Below are 17,821 nucleotides of genomic sequence, written 5' to 3'. Positions count from 1 at the left end.
ACTTCACTTATCATTCACTATATCACAGTGAAGTTTACATACACTAAGTTGACTGTGCCTTTAAACAGCTTGAAAAATTCCATAAAATGACAGCCATGGCATTAGAAGCTTCTGATAGGCTAACTGACATCATTTGCGTCAATTGGAGGTGTACCTGTGGATGTATTTCAAGGCCTACCTTCAAACTCAGTGCCTCTTTTCTTGACATCATGGGAAAATAAAAAGAAATCAGCCAAGACCTCAGAAAAACAATTGTAGACCTCCACAAGTCTGGTTCATCCTTTTGAGCAATTTCCAAACGCCTGAAGGTACCTCATTCATCTGTACAAACAATAGTACGCAAGTATAAACACCATGGGACCAGCAGCCGTCATACCGCTCAGGGAGGAGACACGTTCTGTCTCCTAGAGAACGTACTGTGGATCGAAAAGTGCAAATCAATCCCAGAACAACAGCAAAGGACCTTGTGAAGATGCTGGAGGAAACAGGTACAAAAGTATCTATATCCACAGTAAAACGAGTCGTATATCGACATAACCTGAAAGGCCGCTCATCAAGGAAGAAGCCACTGCTCCCAAACTGCCATAAAAAAAGCCAGACTGCCGTTTGCAACTGCACATGGGGGCAAAGATCATTATTTTGGGAGAACTGTCCTCTGGTCTGATGAAATAAAAATAGAACTGTTTGATCATAATGACCACCGTGCTGTTTTGAGACGTTCTGCTTGTACAGTGTAGTTTCACTAAGCATTCAAAAATTAAGAAAAACCCTTGAACGAGTAGGTGTTCTAAAACTTTTGACCGGTAGTGTATGTTCCTGTAAAACATCCAGTGCCGGTCTACACCTTTGAGTGCACAGACAGAAAGAGCTGTCTTCTTCACCTCAACTCAAGGCATGTGTTTGTGCTTTCCTCTGTGTGTTTGTCTGTGCGTCAGTCGATGAGGGAAAATCAGACTGAGAAGACATGGCAGCACGTGGAGCTGACGTTTGTGGAGCATCGGACGTGTGATTGCAGATAATTAAGCATAACATTGTCTGACATGTAATGCAATCAAAGTCATTCAAAATATGAACAGCACTTTCACCCAGGCACATTCTCTTTAAAACTGGGTTGTATTCACTGGGAACGAGATGGAAGCAACAGGCCGATTCGACCATATCGAATAAGAAAAGCTTGCTTTCATTTTCCGTTGCCAAACCTTTTGAAATGGTGTGCGCTAATGATTGTGAATTAACCTGATGAGACTCATAACGCCTGTCGTCTTGTTTTTAGACTCAGGAAGATGCATTTGAATGAGAGGTGAGGAAATAAATTATTACTTCTATGGATACAGATCTGTAATTGTGTAGCACTTTATTTGACAGTACAGTAACGGTAAAACTGTAAAAATGTTTGTTCCTGTGGATTTCTTCATTCAAGCACCACTCCTTTCCCTGCTCTGTCTCCGCAGTCCCAGAGTCAGCATCCATCCCAGTAGGAGGAAGCACAGGAAGAGATCCAAAGACTGTGGTAAGTAAGTGTCACTAGACTGCCCTCAGCTGGTGATGGGAAGTCTTACATGCACACATAGATAGATACACCAGAGAGAGTGAGAGAGGAGAGAGAAGAGAGAGAGAGAGAGAGAGAGAAACTTAACTGCCTACACATAATACTGATACAATTGCGGTGGTGGGAGCCTACAGCTCAGCATTCAACACCATAGTGCCCTCAAAGCTCATCACTAAGCTAAGGACCCTGGGACTAAACACCTGGTCAGGGTAGGTAACAACACATCCGCCATGCTGATCCTCACCAAGGGGGCCCCTCAGGGGTGCGTACTCAGTCTCCTCCTGTACTCCCTGTTCACTCATGACTGCATGGCCAAGCACCACTCCAACACCATCATCAAGATTGCAGATGTCACCAAAAGCACTCACAAACTTCTACAGATGCACAATCGAGAGCCTCCTGTCGGGCTGTATCACCGCCTGGTATGGCAACTGCTCCGCCCACAACCGTAAGGCTCTCCAGAGGGTAGTGAGGTCTGCACAACGCATCACCGGGGGCAAACTACCTGCCCTCCAGGACACCTACACCACCCGATGTCACAGGAAGGCCATAAATATCATTAAGGACAACAACCACCCGAGCCACTGCCTGTTCACCCCGCTATCATCCAGAAGGCGAGGTCAGTACAGGTGCATCAAAGCTGGGACCGAGAGACTGAAAAACAGCTTCTATCTCAAGGCCATCAGACTGTTAAACAGCCACCACTAACATTGAGTGGTTGCTGCCAACACACTGACTCAACTCCAGCCACTTTAATAATGGGAATTGATGGGAAATGATGTAAAATATATCACTAGCCACTTTAAACAATGCTACCTAATATAATGTTTACATACCCTACATTATTCATCTCATATGTATATGTATATACTGTACTCTATATCATCTACTGCATCTTTATGTAATACATGTATCACTAGCCACTTTAACTATGCCACTTTGTTTACATACTCATCTCATATGTATATACTGCACTCAATACCATCTACTGTATCTTGCCTATGCCGCTCTGTACCATCACTCATTCATATATCTTTATGTGCATAATCTTTATCCCCTTACACTTGTGTCTGTCTATAAGGTAGTAGTTTTGGAATTGTTAGCTAGATTACTTGTTGGTTATTACTGCATTGTCAGAACTAGAAGCACAAGCATTTCTCTACACTCGCATTAACATCTGCTAACCATGTGTATGTGACAAATAAAATTCGATTTGATTTGATTTGATTTGACACAACAGTGGTAGGCCTGAACGCAGACAACGATGAGACAGCCTATGGGGAGGAGGTCAGAGACCTGGCCGTGTGGTGCCAGGACAACAACCTTTCTCTCAACGTGATCAAGACAAAGGAGATGATTGTGGACTACAGGAAAAGGAGCATGCCCCCATTCTCATCAACTGGGCTGTAGTGGAGCAGGTTGAGAGCTTCAAGTTCCTTGGTGTCCACATCACCAACAAACTATCATGGTCCAAACACATTAAGACAGACGTGAAGAGGGCAAGACATTCCCCCTCAGGAGACTGAAAAGATTTGGCATGGGTCCTTAGATCCTCAAAAGGTTCTTATGCCATACGAGTAGGCAACAAAGACTACCCCATGACAAGGCACGACAAGTCCCTACACCATGGCGACCCTGCCTCCCTACAAGCTATGGGTATTGATCATGTTCCAGACTCAGTTAGAAAAGGGGACCGTCCTAAACCGCTAAACCAAAGGGAAAGCTTTTGGATTTACAAACTAGTGGCCAGTAAGTTCCCTGATTTAAATGAAGATGAGGATTTCTCACCTTTACTGTAGTCGTGAGGCGTCCCTTTGCTGTCATCTAGTGGACATGTTTAATTATTGCACTCAACATGTTCAGACTCCTTGTTTGCTGTGGTCTAGCAAACTATAAAATAGGTGGCTCTCCTATTCTTAGCACTTTGAAAACATGTCTACAGTATTTCACTTTTTAATGTGTATAGTATTACTTACTAGGTGTTGTCCAATGAATGATGTAACCACTCCCTCTTCAAATCAGAATTGATTGGAAAAGGCTGTTCTAAAGAGGACACTGTATCTTTGTTCTCCCTGACGAAGTCCATGCAGTCAAACCACGTCAGAGTTTGTAATCTTTGTTTCCATTGAACATGCCATACAAATAAGGGCATTATAATTAGTTATATGAAGAGTGCCTTGGTCCTCCTTTCTTTTTAACGTTGTATGCATGTTTGATGAAAGAAAAGTACATTTAGATATTAGTATTAAGCTTGCTGTGCCATGACGTGTAATGGATCATGATGAACGGACATCAAAAACCATCAGGCAAGTGAATGTTCAATGAGGACAGCACCCATTCCCACATCCAGGATTGTCAATGTGAAGGAATGTGTGGTATCGGTGGAGAAAGTTGTGTGTGTTAGTTGTGGGGGCTGGAGATCGGAGGTGTCCAGTGAGAGAAAGGGAGACTGAGGTTGCCAGGGTTGGAGTAGTACAGAAAACGAGTAGGCAGAGACCAAGAGACAGTGATGGGAAGAGCATGAGCTTCAGTAAGGTGGGCCTTTTAGTATTTATAGCCACGGTTGTCAATTATGCTGCAGAAATGGATCGAAAATCACAGAACATAGAGGTTGTGGTGGCAGAGGCAGAGAAGTACTTGGGATTGCAAGGATTTACTGCAGAACAGCTGCAGGGGGTGTTGGGTAGTAGTGGTATATCTTCTCAGACTATTGGTCTGGAGTATGACGAGGTAGGGCTAACGAGAATAATTATTAGTCACTTGCAAGTGCAAAATCCCCAATTCTTGCAGGTTAACCTCCCAGTGCAGGCTCCTCAGAGGAGGAAGGGGAGGACTGTCCTCTTCAGTGAATTTCATACAAATAAATATAGTGAAACATTTCAAAAGTTATCCTTTATAGATAAAACTATACTAAATACACAGTATTTATATTCCAGTCTCTGACATTGCGCGTTCTGATATTTCTTAATTCCTTTCTTTTTATTTTGGGGATTTGTGTGTATTGTTATAATTGGGGGGTATTATATTATATAGTCATGTTGCACTGTATGTACAAGTGTGAGGTATGAAATGAAAAGGTGATATTTATGCATATCCCACTTCCCCTGAGACACCATCAGAGAGTGGGGGGTCAGGGCCAGGGATCAGCCAATATTGACAGCAACTCTGGAGCAATTCGGGTTCATTCCTTTGCTCAAGGACAGAACGACAGATTTTTACCTTTTGGTTACTGGCCCAACGCTCCAAACCTCCATGCTACCGACGGTATTGCTCTGTTGGAGCTAGAATCATAAGCATTTCACTGCACCTGCAAAACATCCGCAAAATATGTGTATGCTACCAATAATATTTGATTTCATTAGATGTTTGATTAGGAGCACTACTTTTCATGGGTTCATTACCCAACCATGCTGTTTTGAGACTTTCTACTTTTACAGTCTAGTTTCACACAGCAGCCATCTCTAATCTTTGTTAAGACACCACCATGTGGAAGTGACAAATAAAGCACGTACCATATCCTCAAAATGTGAAATTCTATACAATGAATATGACTTTATTTGGCATTAGCCCTACTCTGAATCCTGAAATTTGAACACATTCAATGAATCTAGTTTGAACAGGTTTTTGGTGCTCGTCACCTTGGCCGTGTGGTTGATGACATCAGTCAGAAATTGTGTACTTCTCCCTGCCCCCCGTTTTTTATCATCTCTGTTTCTCTGCAGCCCCACCACATCCTGTCTAGTTTAGAGACAGAGACCCTCACTACGCTACTCCATAAAGAGAAATAAACGTCATTCATCATACCCCTTGTATCTTAAAATGATTTTATGAGCATTCAATCCAGTTAAGATACTATTGGTGAGCTTGTGGTGGTGTACTTCACAGCAAAAAGAAGAAGAGTTTAAAACCTGAACACATCTCAAATACATCTCTTACCCTCCTGTCTATGGCATGGCAACCACACTTTCCAGTTCCTGCTAAGCCTGGCAAATCATTATTACCACACGATTCAAGCACTTTAAAATGTTTTCCAATTGTTGATACATTCTTTATTATCATGATTGTCACCGCATAGCAACGTTTTTCTACTGCACTCTGAATTGTCTTACTGATGGAGCTCTCTATCTGACTCGCTATCTCTCTCATTGTGTCTGTCTCTCTTTTCTCTTTCTCCACCTCTCTCCTCTGAAAGTGAGAGGAGGGGCCATAAAATGTTAAAATGTCAGCATTCAGCTAGAAAGTCTATTCAGTATACATTGTACAAATATTTATGTAATTTAGCAGACACTTTTATACAAGGTGACTTACAGTCATGTGTGCATACATGTTTTATGAACGGCTGGTCTCTGGAATTAATCCCACTATCCTGGGGTTGCAAGAGCCGTGCTCTACCAATTAGATATGGAAGACTATGCTCCCCTGAGAACTAACAGAGGGGCACTTTGATAACAGGTCACAGTTGGAAGCCGTCCTACTGCCTCTGACCAGAGAACAACAGAAGTTATTTCCCTTTCTGTTCAGTTAAAACTAAGCTTAGGTTAAAGGTTAGGCACAGAAGTCCTTCATTTGACCAGTGGTGTAAAGTATTTAAGTAGAAAAAATACTTTAAAGTACTACTTAAGTAGTTTTTGGGGGTATCTGTACCTGACTATTTATATTTTTGACAACTTTTACTTCACTACATTCCTAATTAAATGTATTTACTTTTTACTCCATACATTTTCCCTGACTCCCAGAAGTACTTGTTACATTTTCAATGCTTATCAGAACAGAAATAGTCCAATTCACGCACTTATCAAGAGAACATCCCTGGTCATCCTTACTGCCTCTGATCTGGCGGACTCACTAAACACAAATCTTTTGTTTCTGAATAATCTCTGAGTGCCCCTTGCGTTTACCTGCACAAATAGCTAGCTAGAACAAAGTGTTAATAAGATAAATTAATTAAACAGATTAAAAGCATTACAAATAAGTTTTCCAATAGGCATCTACTGAGGGAGTTAAGAGCTGTGTTGCTGGCTATCCATGAATAAAAAAAACATGAAAATGGTGCCATCTGGCTTGCTTAATAAAAGGATTTTAAGTGATTTATACTTTTACGTTTGATACTTAAGTATATTTAAACCCAAATACTTTTAGACTTTTACTCAATTCGTTTTTACTTGGTGACTTTCACTTTTACTTGAGTAATTTCCCATTAATTAAGGTATATTTACTTTTATACAAGTATGCCAATTGGGTACTTTGTCCGCAATTGAATTTGACTAGCTTACTAGCACAGATCTGACTTGTAGGTCACTCTTTATGAGAGTGTCTGCTAAATGTGGGAGCAGGGGACTGAGAGGTTTGTGGTGTCAGCTCTCTTGCTTGAGAGAAGCTGTGCAGAGTTAGAGGGCGGTTCCACGTCTCCCCTATAATGAGAATGAAAGCGACTGACCCATATAGGCTACAGACAACAGAGCGAACAAATAAGTGATAACCACACGCTGACATAGATGGCGATAGAGAAGAGTACATACAGACGTACTAACACACACAGAGACAATGTGGGGGTGTTGTGGGGTTTGATGGAATCCATGTATGTTGACACGTTCATTTTGATACATGTATTTGTGTAGATTTACTTGAGTAAAAGCAACCACAAGGCTCCCACTCTCTATCCGTTTGTGGGTGTTGTTTTGAGACTAACATCAGGGCCTTATTCAAAGATTCTTGCAGAATGATGTATAGAAGAGGTGTCTGTACAGTATGTTCTATACAGCACATTTCTATCAGGACCACACCATGCTTACAGAAAGAGACATGCTACTCTGATCTGATAGAGGCAACATGTGTAATAACTTTCAAATACATTATTGAAAAGATGTAGCAGCTTCACCTTTTTATAGCATTTTCTTTTGAACTGCATTTATTTGTCTTGACACATGAACTACCATTTACCGTTCTCTCTGACGGACATTAACATTCAGTAACCTTCATTGTAATCTACATAATATCCTGGCCTGATACCCTGGCCTAACACCTGGCCTTCAGGCAGTTTTTCTTTCTGTCTAACGCATCATATTTCATAGGCTGATTGAAAATATGACGCAATAGATAAGCAGCAGGTGATGGCTTTATCAATGTGTCATAAAGAGCAGTGTTTCCCAAACTCGGTCCTGGGCCCCCTCCCCGTGGGTGCAAGTTTTGTTTTTTGCCATAGCACTATACAGCTGATTCAAATCACCAACTCATCACCAAGCTTTGACTATTTGAATCAGCTGTGTAGTGCTCGGGGGGAAAACAAACCTGCCCCCAGGGGGGCCCCAGGACTGAGCTTGGAAAACCCTGATCTAGAGATACACCAGAATAATTTGTTCAAGTGTCAAAACACCTTGATATCATATTCAATGTAAACACATCAGATCAACCACAACAACCTATTTTTTCCAGTGTCTTTATGAAAGCAAAAATCTCTACATGTTATTACAAATTGTTGGATTTACTTTTCTTTACAACATTTAATTATACTGTATGTCAAGTCATATTACAGCTAAACAATAATACACAATGCTACTTTTACTGTATTGCAACACACACCATGAAGGGAATGAGAGAGTCAGGTACCGGTAAAGTTATATGATATTGATGATACATTCAGCACTGTATGTCTGTAAATTATTCATTTAAACATTAAAGTAGTTGATGAGCTCTTTGCCAAGGCAAATGTCAACCCTCACACAGCTTGTTGATCCCACCCACCGCTACCAAGTAAAATTTTCTAGCTTTCACCTGGCTGAGTTAGCCGATGCAACACACCCACACAGATCTCTGGTTACCCCACACAGGCCCTCAGCCCTCCCACAATCTGTCTGCTCCTCCCAAACGTATTCCTGAGGAAGATGTTTTCTTTGATCAGTCACCTGCAGCCCAGCCTCAAATCAGGGAGATTCCAAAGACTCTTCCAAGCAGCATTGTGTTACAAGTCCATTGGTTTTCCATTTCAACCAAACTACTTTCTCTCACCATCTTTGCTCTCTGCTTTTCTAAGGATTGATTGGTCATCCATCAACATTCAAAGATTATCTGGAGAATATGGAGTGAGAAAATGAATGCACACAGAATGGGTTAGACAGAATCAGCTCTGAGAGGGACACGTACAGGATAAGTGAACTGTGTTGGCATGTCCCTATGGTGAATAATACTGCAAAGATGTCTGGGAACACCACCAGGGCTGCTGCTGGGATAACAGGATAGTATCTTCCTCCATGCCTCTCGTCTTTGTTGTGTGGAGTTGTGTGGGGAAAAACAAATACAATACCTGACACACGGTGTTTTCAGAACCAAAACTTCAATGAAACCGTAGTCCTATATATACTGTATACAGTGTCTTCAGAAAGTATTCACACTCCTTGACTTTTTACAGCCTGAATTAAAATTTAAAATGAATTACATGTAGATTTCGTGTCACTGGCCTACTACACACAATACCCCATAATGTCAAAGTGGAATTATGTTTTTAGACATTTTTACAATATAATTAAAAATCAAAATCTGAAATCAAATCAAATTTATTTATATAGCCCTTCGTACTGATATCTCAAAGTGCTGTACAGAAACCCAGCCTAAAACCCCAAACAGTAAGCAATGCAGGTGTAGAAGCACGGTGGCTAGGAAAATCTCCCTAGAAAGGCCAAAACCTAGGAAGAAACCTAGAGAGGAACCAGGCTATGAGGGGTGGCCAGTCCTCTTCTGGCTGTGCCGGGTGGAGATTATAACAGAACATGGCCAAGATGTTCAAATGTTCATAAATGACCAGCATGGTCCAATAATAATAAGGCAGAACAGTTGAAACTGGAGCAGCAGCATGGCCAGGTGGACTGGGGACAGCAAGGAGTCGTCATGTCAGGTAGTCCAGAGGCATGGTCCTAGGGTTCAGGTCCTCCGAGAGAGAGAAAGAAAGAGAGAAAGAGAGAATTAGAGAGAGCACACTTAAATTCACACAGGACACCGAATAGGACAGGAGAAGTACTCCAGATATAACAAACTGACCCTAGCCCCCGACACATAAACTACTGCAGCATAAATACTGGAGGCTGAGACAGGAGGGGTCAGGAGACACTGTGGCCCCATCCGAGGACACCCCCGGACAGGGCCAAACAGGAAGGATATAACCCCACCCACTTTGCCAAAGCACAGCCCCCACACCACTAGAGGGATATCTTCAACCACCAACTTACCATCCTGAGACAAGGCCGACTATAGCCCACAAAGATCTCCGCCACATGACAACCCAAGGGGGAAGATCACATCAGTGACTCAACCCACTCAAGTGACGCACCCCTCCCAGGGACGGTATGAAAGAGCCCCAGTAAGCCAGTGACTCAGCCCCTGTAATAGGGTTAGAGGCAGAGAATCCCAGTGGAAAGAGGGGAAACGGCCAGGCAGAGACAGCAAGGGCGGTTCGTTGCTCCAGAGCCTTTCCGTTCACCTTCCCACTCCTGGGCCAGACTACACTCAATCATATGACCCACTGAAGAGATGAGTCTTCAGTAAAGACTTAAAGGTTGAGATCGAGTTTGCGTCTCTTACATGGGTAGGCAGACCATTCCATAAAAATGGAGCTCTATAGGAGAAAGCCTTGCCTCCAGCTGCTTGCTTAGAAATTCTAGGGACAATTAGGAGGCCTGCGTCTTGTGAACGTAGCGTACGTGTAGGTATGTACGGCAGGACCAAACAACAAACGTTGAATATATCCCTTTGAGCATGGTGAAGTTATTAATTACACTTTGGATGGTGTATCAATACACACAGTCACTACAAAGATACAGGCGTCCTTCTTAACTCAGTTGACGGAGAGGAAGGAATCAAACCATTACAGAGCCATTAATGAATTTGATAGGAGACAACTGAAGATGGACCAGCAACATTGTAATTAATCCACAATACTAATACGAAGCCAGTACAGAATAAAAATATTCCAAAACATGCATAATGTTTGCAATGAGCCAAAGAAATGTATTTTATGACCTGAGTACAAAGTGTTATGTTTGGGGCAAATCCAACACAACACATCACTGACTACCACTGATTACCCATATTTTCAAGAATGGTGGTGGCTATATCATGTTATGGGTATGCTTGTCATCGGTTAAGGACTTGGGAGTTTGTTTAGGATAAAAAAGTGGAATAGAGCTAAGCACAGGCAAAATCCCAGAGGAAAACATGGTTCGGTCTGATTTCCAACAGACTGGGAGATAAATTAACCTTTCAGCAGGACAATAACCTAAAACAAAAGGCCAAATATACACTGGAGTTGCTTACCAAGACAACATTGAATGTTCCTGAGTGGCCTAATAACAGTTTTCACTTAAATCGGCTTGAAGATCTATGTCAAAACTTGAAAAAGTCTGTCTACCAATGATCAACAACTAACTTGACAGAGCTTGAAGAATAAGAATAATGTGCAAATACTGTGAGAAGCTCTTAGAGACTTACCCAGAAAGACACAGCTGTAATAGCTGCCCAAGATGCTTCTTCAAATCATTGACTCAGGGGTGTGAATACTTATGTAAATTAGATTTTTCTGTATTTTATTTTCAATAAATGTGTAAACATTTCTAAAAACATATTTTTACTTTGTCATTATGGGTTATTGTGTGTAGATGTGTGAGAAGAAAAATATGTTTAATCCATTTTGAATTTAGTCTATAACACAACAAAATGTGGAATAAGTCAATGGGTATGAATGCTTTCTGAAGGCACTGAGTGCACAAAACATTAGGAACACCTTCCTAATACTGAGTTGCACACGCTTTTGCTCTCAGAACAGCCTCAGTTTGCCGGGTCATGGACTCTACAAGGTGTTGAAAGTGTTCCACGGGATGCTGGCCCATGTCAACAACCATGCTTCCCACAGTTGTGTGAAGTTGGCTGGATGTCCTTTGGGTAGTGGACCATTCTTGATACACACCAGGAAACTGTTGAGTGTGAAAAACCGAACAGCATTGTAGTTCTTGACACACTAACCTTTGCTCCTGGCACCTACTGCTATGCCCTGTTCAAAGGCAATTAAATATTTTGTCTTACCCATTTACTCTCTGAATGGAACACATACACAATCCATGTAAAATGAGATTTTTGGATATAAACATGCACTTTTCGAACAAAACATACATGTATTGTGTAACATGAAGTCCTATGAGTTTCATCTGATGAAGATCATCAAAGGTTAGTGATTAATTTTATCTGTCACCTTAGATATCCTTTTTATGTCTCTATTTTGGTTTGGTCAGGGCGTGAGTTGGGGTGGGCATTCTATGTTTTGTGTTCTATGTTTTCTATTTCTGTGTGTTTGGCCGGGTGTGGTTCTCAATCAGAGGCAGCTAGCTGTCTATCGTTGTCTCTGATTGAGAACCATACTTAGGTAGCCTTTCCCCCGTGTAGTAGGGTAGTTGTTTTCTGGTTTTGTGTCTGCACCAGACAGAACTGTTTTGGTCGTTCTCTTTGTTATTTCAGTGTTCAGTTAAAAAAAATCATGAACACGTATCACGCTGCACCTTGTTCCACACCTTCCAACAGCCGTTACATTATCTATATTTCTGCTTTTTGTGACTCCTATCTTTGGCTGGGAAAATGGCTGTGTTTTTCTGTGACTTGGTGGTGACCTAATATAATCGTTTGTGGAGCTTTCTCTGTAAAGCCTTTTTGAAATCAGACACTGTGGCTGGATAAATGAGAATGTTATACCTGTATGTTTGAGAAATTTGATTTATGAGATTTCTGTTTGAATTTGGCGCCCTGCAATTTCACTGGCTGTTGGCGAGGGGTTCCGCTAGCAGAACCCCATTCCCAGACAGGTTGTCTCCTACCCTTCATCTACACTGATTGAAGTGGATATAACAGGTAACCGTGACATCAAGGGATCATAGCTTTCACCTGGATTCACCCGATCTGTCTATGTCATGGAAAGAGCAGGATTTCCTGATATTATGTACACTCTGTGTATATACCTCACACAATAGCATACAGAAGGCTACCATACACGATAATGCAAACTGAAAACAGTTCACAGTGAAATTCTCTTTTCTCCACTAGAAGGTGCTCTTTAATCGATGTCCCTTCCACGGGACGGTTAGGCTAACATAGGCTAATGCGATTAGCATGAGTTTGTAAGTAACATGAACATATCCCAGGACATAGACATATCTGATATTGGCAGCAAGCTTAAATTCTTGTTAATATAACTGCACTGACCAATTTACAGTAGCTATTACAGTAAAATAATACCATGCTATTGTTTGAGGAGAGTGCACAGTTCTGAACATGAAAAGTTATTAATAAACAAATGAGGCACATTTGGGCGGTCTTGATACAGAAATGCAATGGATCATTGATCAGTTTATAACCTAGTAGCCAAAACCGAAATTGCACCTGAGCTAGAATAATACACTATGGCCTTTCTCTTGCATTTCAAAGATGATGGTACAAAAAAATACAAAAGAAAGGTTTTTTTTCTTCTTTGTATTATCTTTTACCAAATCTATTGTGTTATTTTCTCCTACATTCACTTTCAAAATGTCAAAGTGTTTCCTTTCAAATGTTACCAAGAATATGCATATCCTTGCTTCAGGGCCTGACATACAGGCAGTTAGATTTGGGTATGTCATTTTAGGTGAAATTTTTAAAAAAGGGGGCGGATCCTTAAGAGTTTTTTAACAACCTACACTCTAGTTCATCACTACATAACAAGTCTACCAACCACTCTCTTTATCTCAAGAGGGATGGGTATTATAATGTAATGAGCTCAGACATGATGGCAGTCATGGATTATCCAATTTCTCACACATGCTTCTTCTACTAAGCCTCCATCTCCTCAGGGTGTTGTGATGTTGTGATTACAGACAGGGTCATCAAATACACCACTGTAGATGGAGTTGTAATCTTATCTCTCTACCTCGAGAGGGAGAGAAAGACTGGTGATGAGATGAGGGGTGTAAACATTTGCCCAAACAGTTGCAACTAAAACAGCAGTTTCTATTGGATAAATTCAGGTAGGTCCCTCCCCGTTCTGTTTCCTTCTGTTTAAGAAACATTTTGCAACAGAATCGTCTTAATGAATACACCACAGAGGGCTGCTGGTCTGGTTGAGTCTATTCTCTCCTCTGTACCAGGACAAGATCACATCTTTCCGGTTCTTCACAGTGCACACCACTGAACAGTTGGAGATTTAGAGGAATGAACCATTTGTTCAGATGGAGAAGGCTTGCCAGACTGACGTTCATGCTGCTATATTTTCTCATTAATGGTATGTTTCTTTTATTTTTACTGATTTGCTGCACTAACTCAAATTGTATGTGGGAGATGATAGATAAGTAGCCAAATGTTTTTATTTGTAAATGTTTTAATTAGCAACATTGGTCAAATTCAAAAATGCTAAATCATTTAAACAGTGCAACATTTACACTGTGTGTAGCCTATCGCTAAGACTCATTCCAAAATAACATTCCTCCCTTTCTGGAGAGACGTGCTCCTGTATCCTGTCCGAGCATTAGACAAATATTTAAAGTAAGGGATAGATACAGACAGAGACTAGGTTCTTTCATGGGAAAAAAAGAGTTGTAGGATATAAACGTTTGTGATCTATACACCAACTACAGAGTATGCCAATACTTTATTGATTCATAGACTAATTTAGATGAGAGATTAATAATATTTTGGAAACAACAGGCTGATAACCTTTCATAGTTCTCTGAGACTGAGACTGGAGCTTGTCATTTGAAACTAATTTGTGTTCTATTAGAATTTTGTCCAAATGACAGAAGTCATATGTTCACTGTGTTTAGGCTCACAGCGCCTGCCCATTGATGTTTGAAAAGACTAATGACTATGGATGTGACAATAAAACATGCACCTTTATGGACATGGCTTCATCCCCAAAATGATGAAGTTCTTTAATGGATATCAATATCTAAAAGTCATTAGGTAAAATTAACATTAAAACTCAGTGGCATTTAAGCTACTTTCGAGGGGGACATTAAACAGGAAATGTTTGTGGTTTCCTGTGATTATGTGGTCAGAGGCTGTTTGTCACATAGATGGATGGAAGAGCGATGTACTTTTTGACAAAGTTCATGGGCTGGTCCACTTAGTCAGCCCACCACAAATGTGATGTTCCTCTGTTCATAGCGTGAGACAAAAAAAGTGGTGTTTTTTTAGGGTGTAAGTGTCTCGCTTGAATGTCTTAAAACTGAGAATGAAGACGTTCAAGAGAAATAAGGTCAGCAGTGGTGTAAAGTACTTAATTAATAATACTTTAAAGTACTACTTAAGTAGTTTTTTGGGGTTGGCCTTATGAATTCGAGCAGCGTTCTCTTGGCATCCGCCAAACCCAGATTCATCCATCAGACTGCCAGATGGTGAAGCGTGATTTCCAATGCTCAAGAGTCCAATGGCGGTGAGCTTTACTTTAATCCAGCTGATGCTTCGCATTGTGCATGGTGAATTTAGGCTTGTGTGTGTTGTTGCAGTTGTTGCACTGACGTTGCTTCCAGACTCAGAAGTGAGTGTTGCAACCGAGGACAGACAATTGTTACACGCTATAGGCCTACTATAGGCCTACTATAGTTAACTAGCTGGCCTGGCACATCATTGCCAGTTAGGCTAGCTATTTTAGCCAGGCAGCCTAGAACAACATACACTAAACGTGTGTAGCCTACTGTATGACCTATATTTTACCTTTATTTATTTATTTAACTAGGCAAGTCAGTTAAGAACAAATTCTTATTTACAATGACGGCCTAGGAACAGTGGGTTACCTGCCTGTTCAGGGGCAGAACGACAGATTTGTACCATGTCAGCTCGGAGGTTTGAAGGTGCAACCTTCCGGTTACTAGTCCAACGCTCTAACCACTAGGCTACCCTGCCGCCCCTACCCTGCTGTATGACCGTTTCTAATATGAAAGAGGAGGATGTCATTGGCGTTTCTCTACAAAGTAGGGTGAGTCAACATGTATTTTCTACTTGCATGCCAGCACGCACACTCACAGAAATCAGTACCATGGACGACCACATTATATTTAGCTTACTAAATCGTTTTTTTGTATATTTTAGTTGTCACTGTTTTAGACTAAGCATAGGTGATTAGATGATTTTGGAATGCTGAAGTTGAAATGGTGATGAAATAGTGGAGGCAGCGCTTGTTCTTTGTGACTTGTGGTAACTCTGTGGTTCTAAATCAACAGTTGTTTAGTAGTCCGAAAATGTCAGAAACATTAACTTGCTTGACCATGTTGTAGGTCATGTAACTGTTTATTATATGCAATATGTTTTGCGAACTTCACCTGTAGCTCTAAGTTTTTTTAATGAAATAAAGTTGTGGTTGAATTTATTCTTTCATTGTGTCTTCTTAATGTCTCAGCCTTAGGCCTATAGGCCTGGATTCGGTCTGAGATAGCAACATTTGAAATGGTGTTTTTTACATTGGATAAAAGTATCATACACTGCAGTTGAGGAACAATGTGAAGGTAATTCTGCTTTGAAAGTTGATTAACTTGTAATCCCACTTTTGAGAAAATGGCCATTGAATGTTTTGGTACACCTACTGGAGAGTTCTTCTTTGTCTACACCTATTCAGCATCGTTCACACACTCTTAAGCCTTAGCCCCACTCAACCAATGATTTCAAGACTAAAACTGGTGAAAGTAGTAGCCTACAATAAGGAAAAACTCGTAAAAATATACTTCATGTACACCTTGGTCTATTTCTTAACTTCTTAGTGAATCATTCCCGCTCGACATCCAGTGAAATTTCAAACAACGTTCAAACAACGTTCCTAATCCAACCTTAGGTATCCTAAAACTTAAATAATTGATCAAATGTAAGACGGAATATACTGTGTTCAATACCGGATAAAAACAATGTGAAGCGCATTCCAGTTCACGCGCACCAAACAGAAGAGTCCACTTGGCTTGACACTCACAAAGAACAGCCGTACTTAATTTCTCAAATGAAAAACATCAACCAATTTCTAAAGACTGTTGACATCTAGTGGAAGCCATAAGAACTGCAACCAGGTTCCTACTAAATACAGCTTCCCATAGAAACCTAAAGGAAAACACATTGACCTCAATTTCTTTTTTTGTCCTCTGGGTTTCGCCAGCCAAATCACTTCTGTTATACTAACATACATTATTTTAACAGTTTTAGAAACTTCAGAGTGTTTTCTTTCCAAATCTACCAATTATATGCATATCCTAGCTTCTGGTCCTGAGTAACAGGCAGTTTACTTTGGGCTAGCTTTTCATCCAAACGTGAAATTACTACCCCCTATCCCTAAGAAGTCCAGATAAAAATATTTTGTAATTATTAGATGATGCTTACCCAGACACACCCAGATGGGATGGTCACTATTGTCTTGACATGTTCATAAAATAGCAAGTTAGCTAAACAATGAACCATAATACCAACCCATAGCTTCAGTACAAAGGGTTTGGTATAGCTAGCCACCATCCATGAAGTTTGAATCGGCAGGTAGCTAAAGCTAACCAACTAGGTTCAATGTTAGCCAGCTAGATAACATAACTAGCAATTAAAATGGCTTTCTGAGATACTAATAGTATTACTACACAGATCCTCCACGTAATGTTAGCTCGCGAGCCAGCAAACTAATGTTTGCTTGCTAGCCTACAGTACACCTTAACTTGCAATGAAAATGACTTTCTGAGAAAATTAGAAACGTATAACATCTGAAAATGTGTCTAGACTCTTAACCATATATATGGGTGAACTCTTCACGGCATCGTAGCTACACCTTGTTTGGCTCATTGTTGTGTCAAGTCAACCGTGTGCAGAAAGTAACGTTAGTCCATCACAACTTTTTCACACTGATCTTTGAGAGGAGTAGCAACATCTGCCATATCATGGATTCAGAGCTATCTTTCTAATAGAACATTTAAAGTATGGTGTACCGCAGGGTAGCACTCTGGGCTCTCTACTATTTTATGTTTACCTGCCATTGGAATTAAACAAAGCATGTGTGTCCATGCTTTGTTTAGTCTTAACAAAGAGTTGCGGTCTGTTTTGGAATGGGTGGCCTGTAATAAACTAGTCCCGAACTTCTCTAAAACTAACAGCATTGTATTTGGTACAACTCATTCCATAAGTTCTAGACCTCAACTGAATCTGGTAATGAATGGTGTGGCTGTTGAAGTTGAGAAGACTAAATTACTTGGTGTTACCTTAGATTGTAAACTGTCATGGACAAAACATATAGATTCAATGGTTGTAAAGATG

The 17,821-nt window shown here is 40.7% G+C and overlaps 1 protein-coding gene across 1 annotated transcript in view; it reads left to right on the top strand.

Annotated features, from left to right (window-relative positions):
* The first annotated feature begins 13,655 nt into the window (after positions 1–13,655).
* The window catches only part of LOC110534344 (SLAM family member 5), a 28,133-nt gene continuing 23,967 nt past the window's right edge, over positions 13,656–17,821 (top strand). Inside the window, exon 1 of the mRNA XM_036933432.1 lies at positions 13,656–13,835. Coding sequence (XP_036789327.1) covers positions 13,766–13,835 — 70 coding nt within the window. The 5' untranslated portion in view covers positions 13,656–13,765. The remainder of the gene's footprint in view (positions 13,836–17,821) is intronic.

Source organism: Oncorhynchus mykiss, chromosome 10 (genome assembly GCF_013265735.2).
Source record: "Oncorhynchus mykiss isolate Arlee chromosome 10, USDA_OmykA_1.1, whole genome shotgun sequence".
In the NCBI taxonomy this organism is placed as follows: Eukaryota; Metazoa; Chordata; class Actinopteri; order Salmoniformes; family Salmonidae; genus Oncorhynchus; species Oncorhynchus mykiss.
This window is presented reverse-complemented; position numbering and strand designations above follow the sequence as displayed.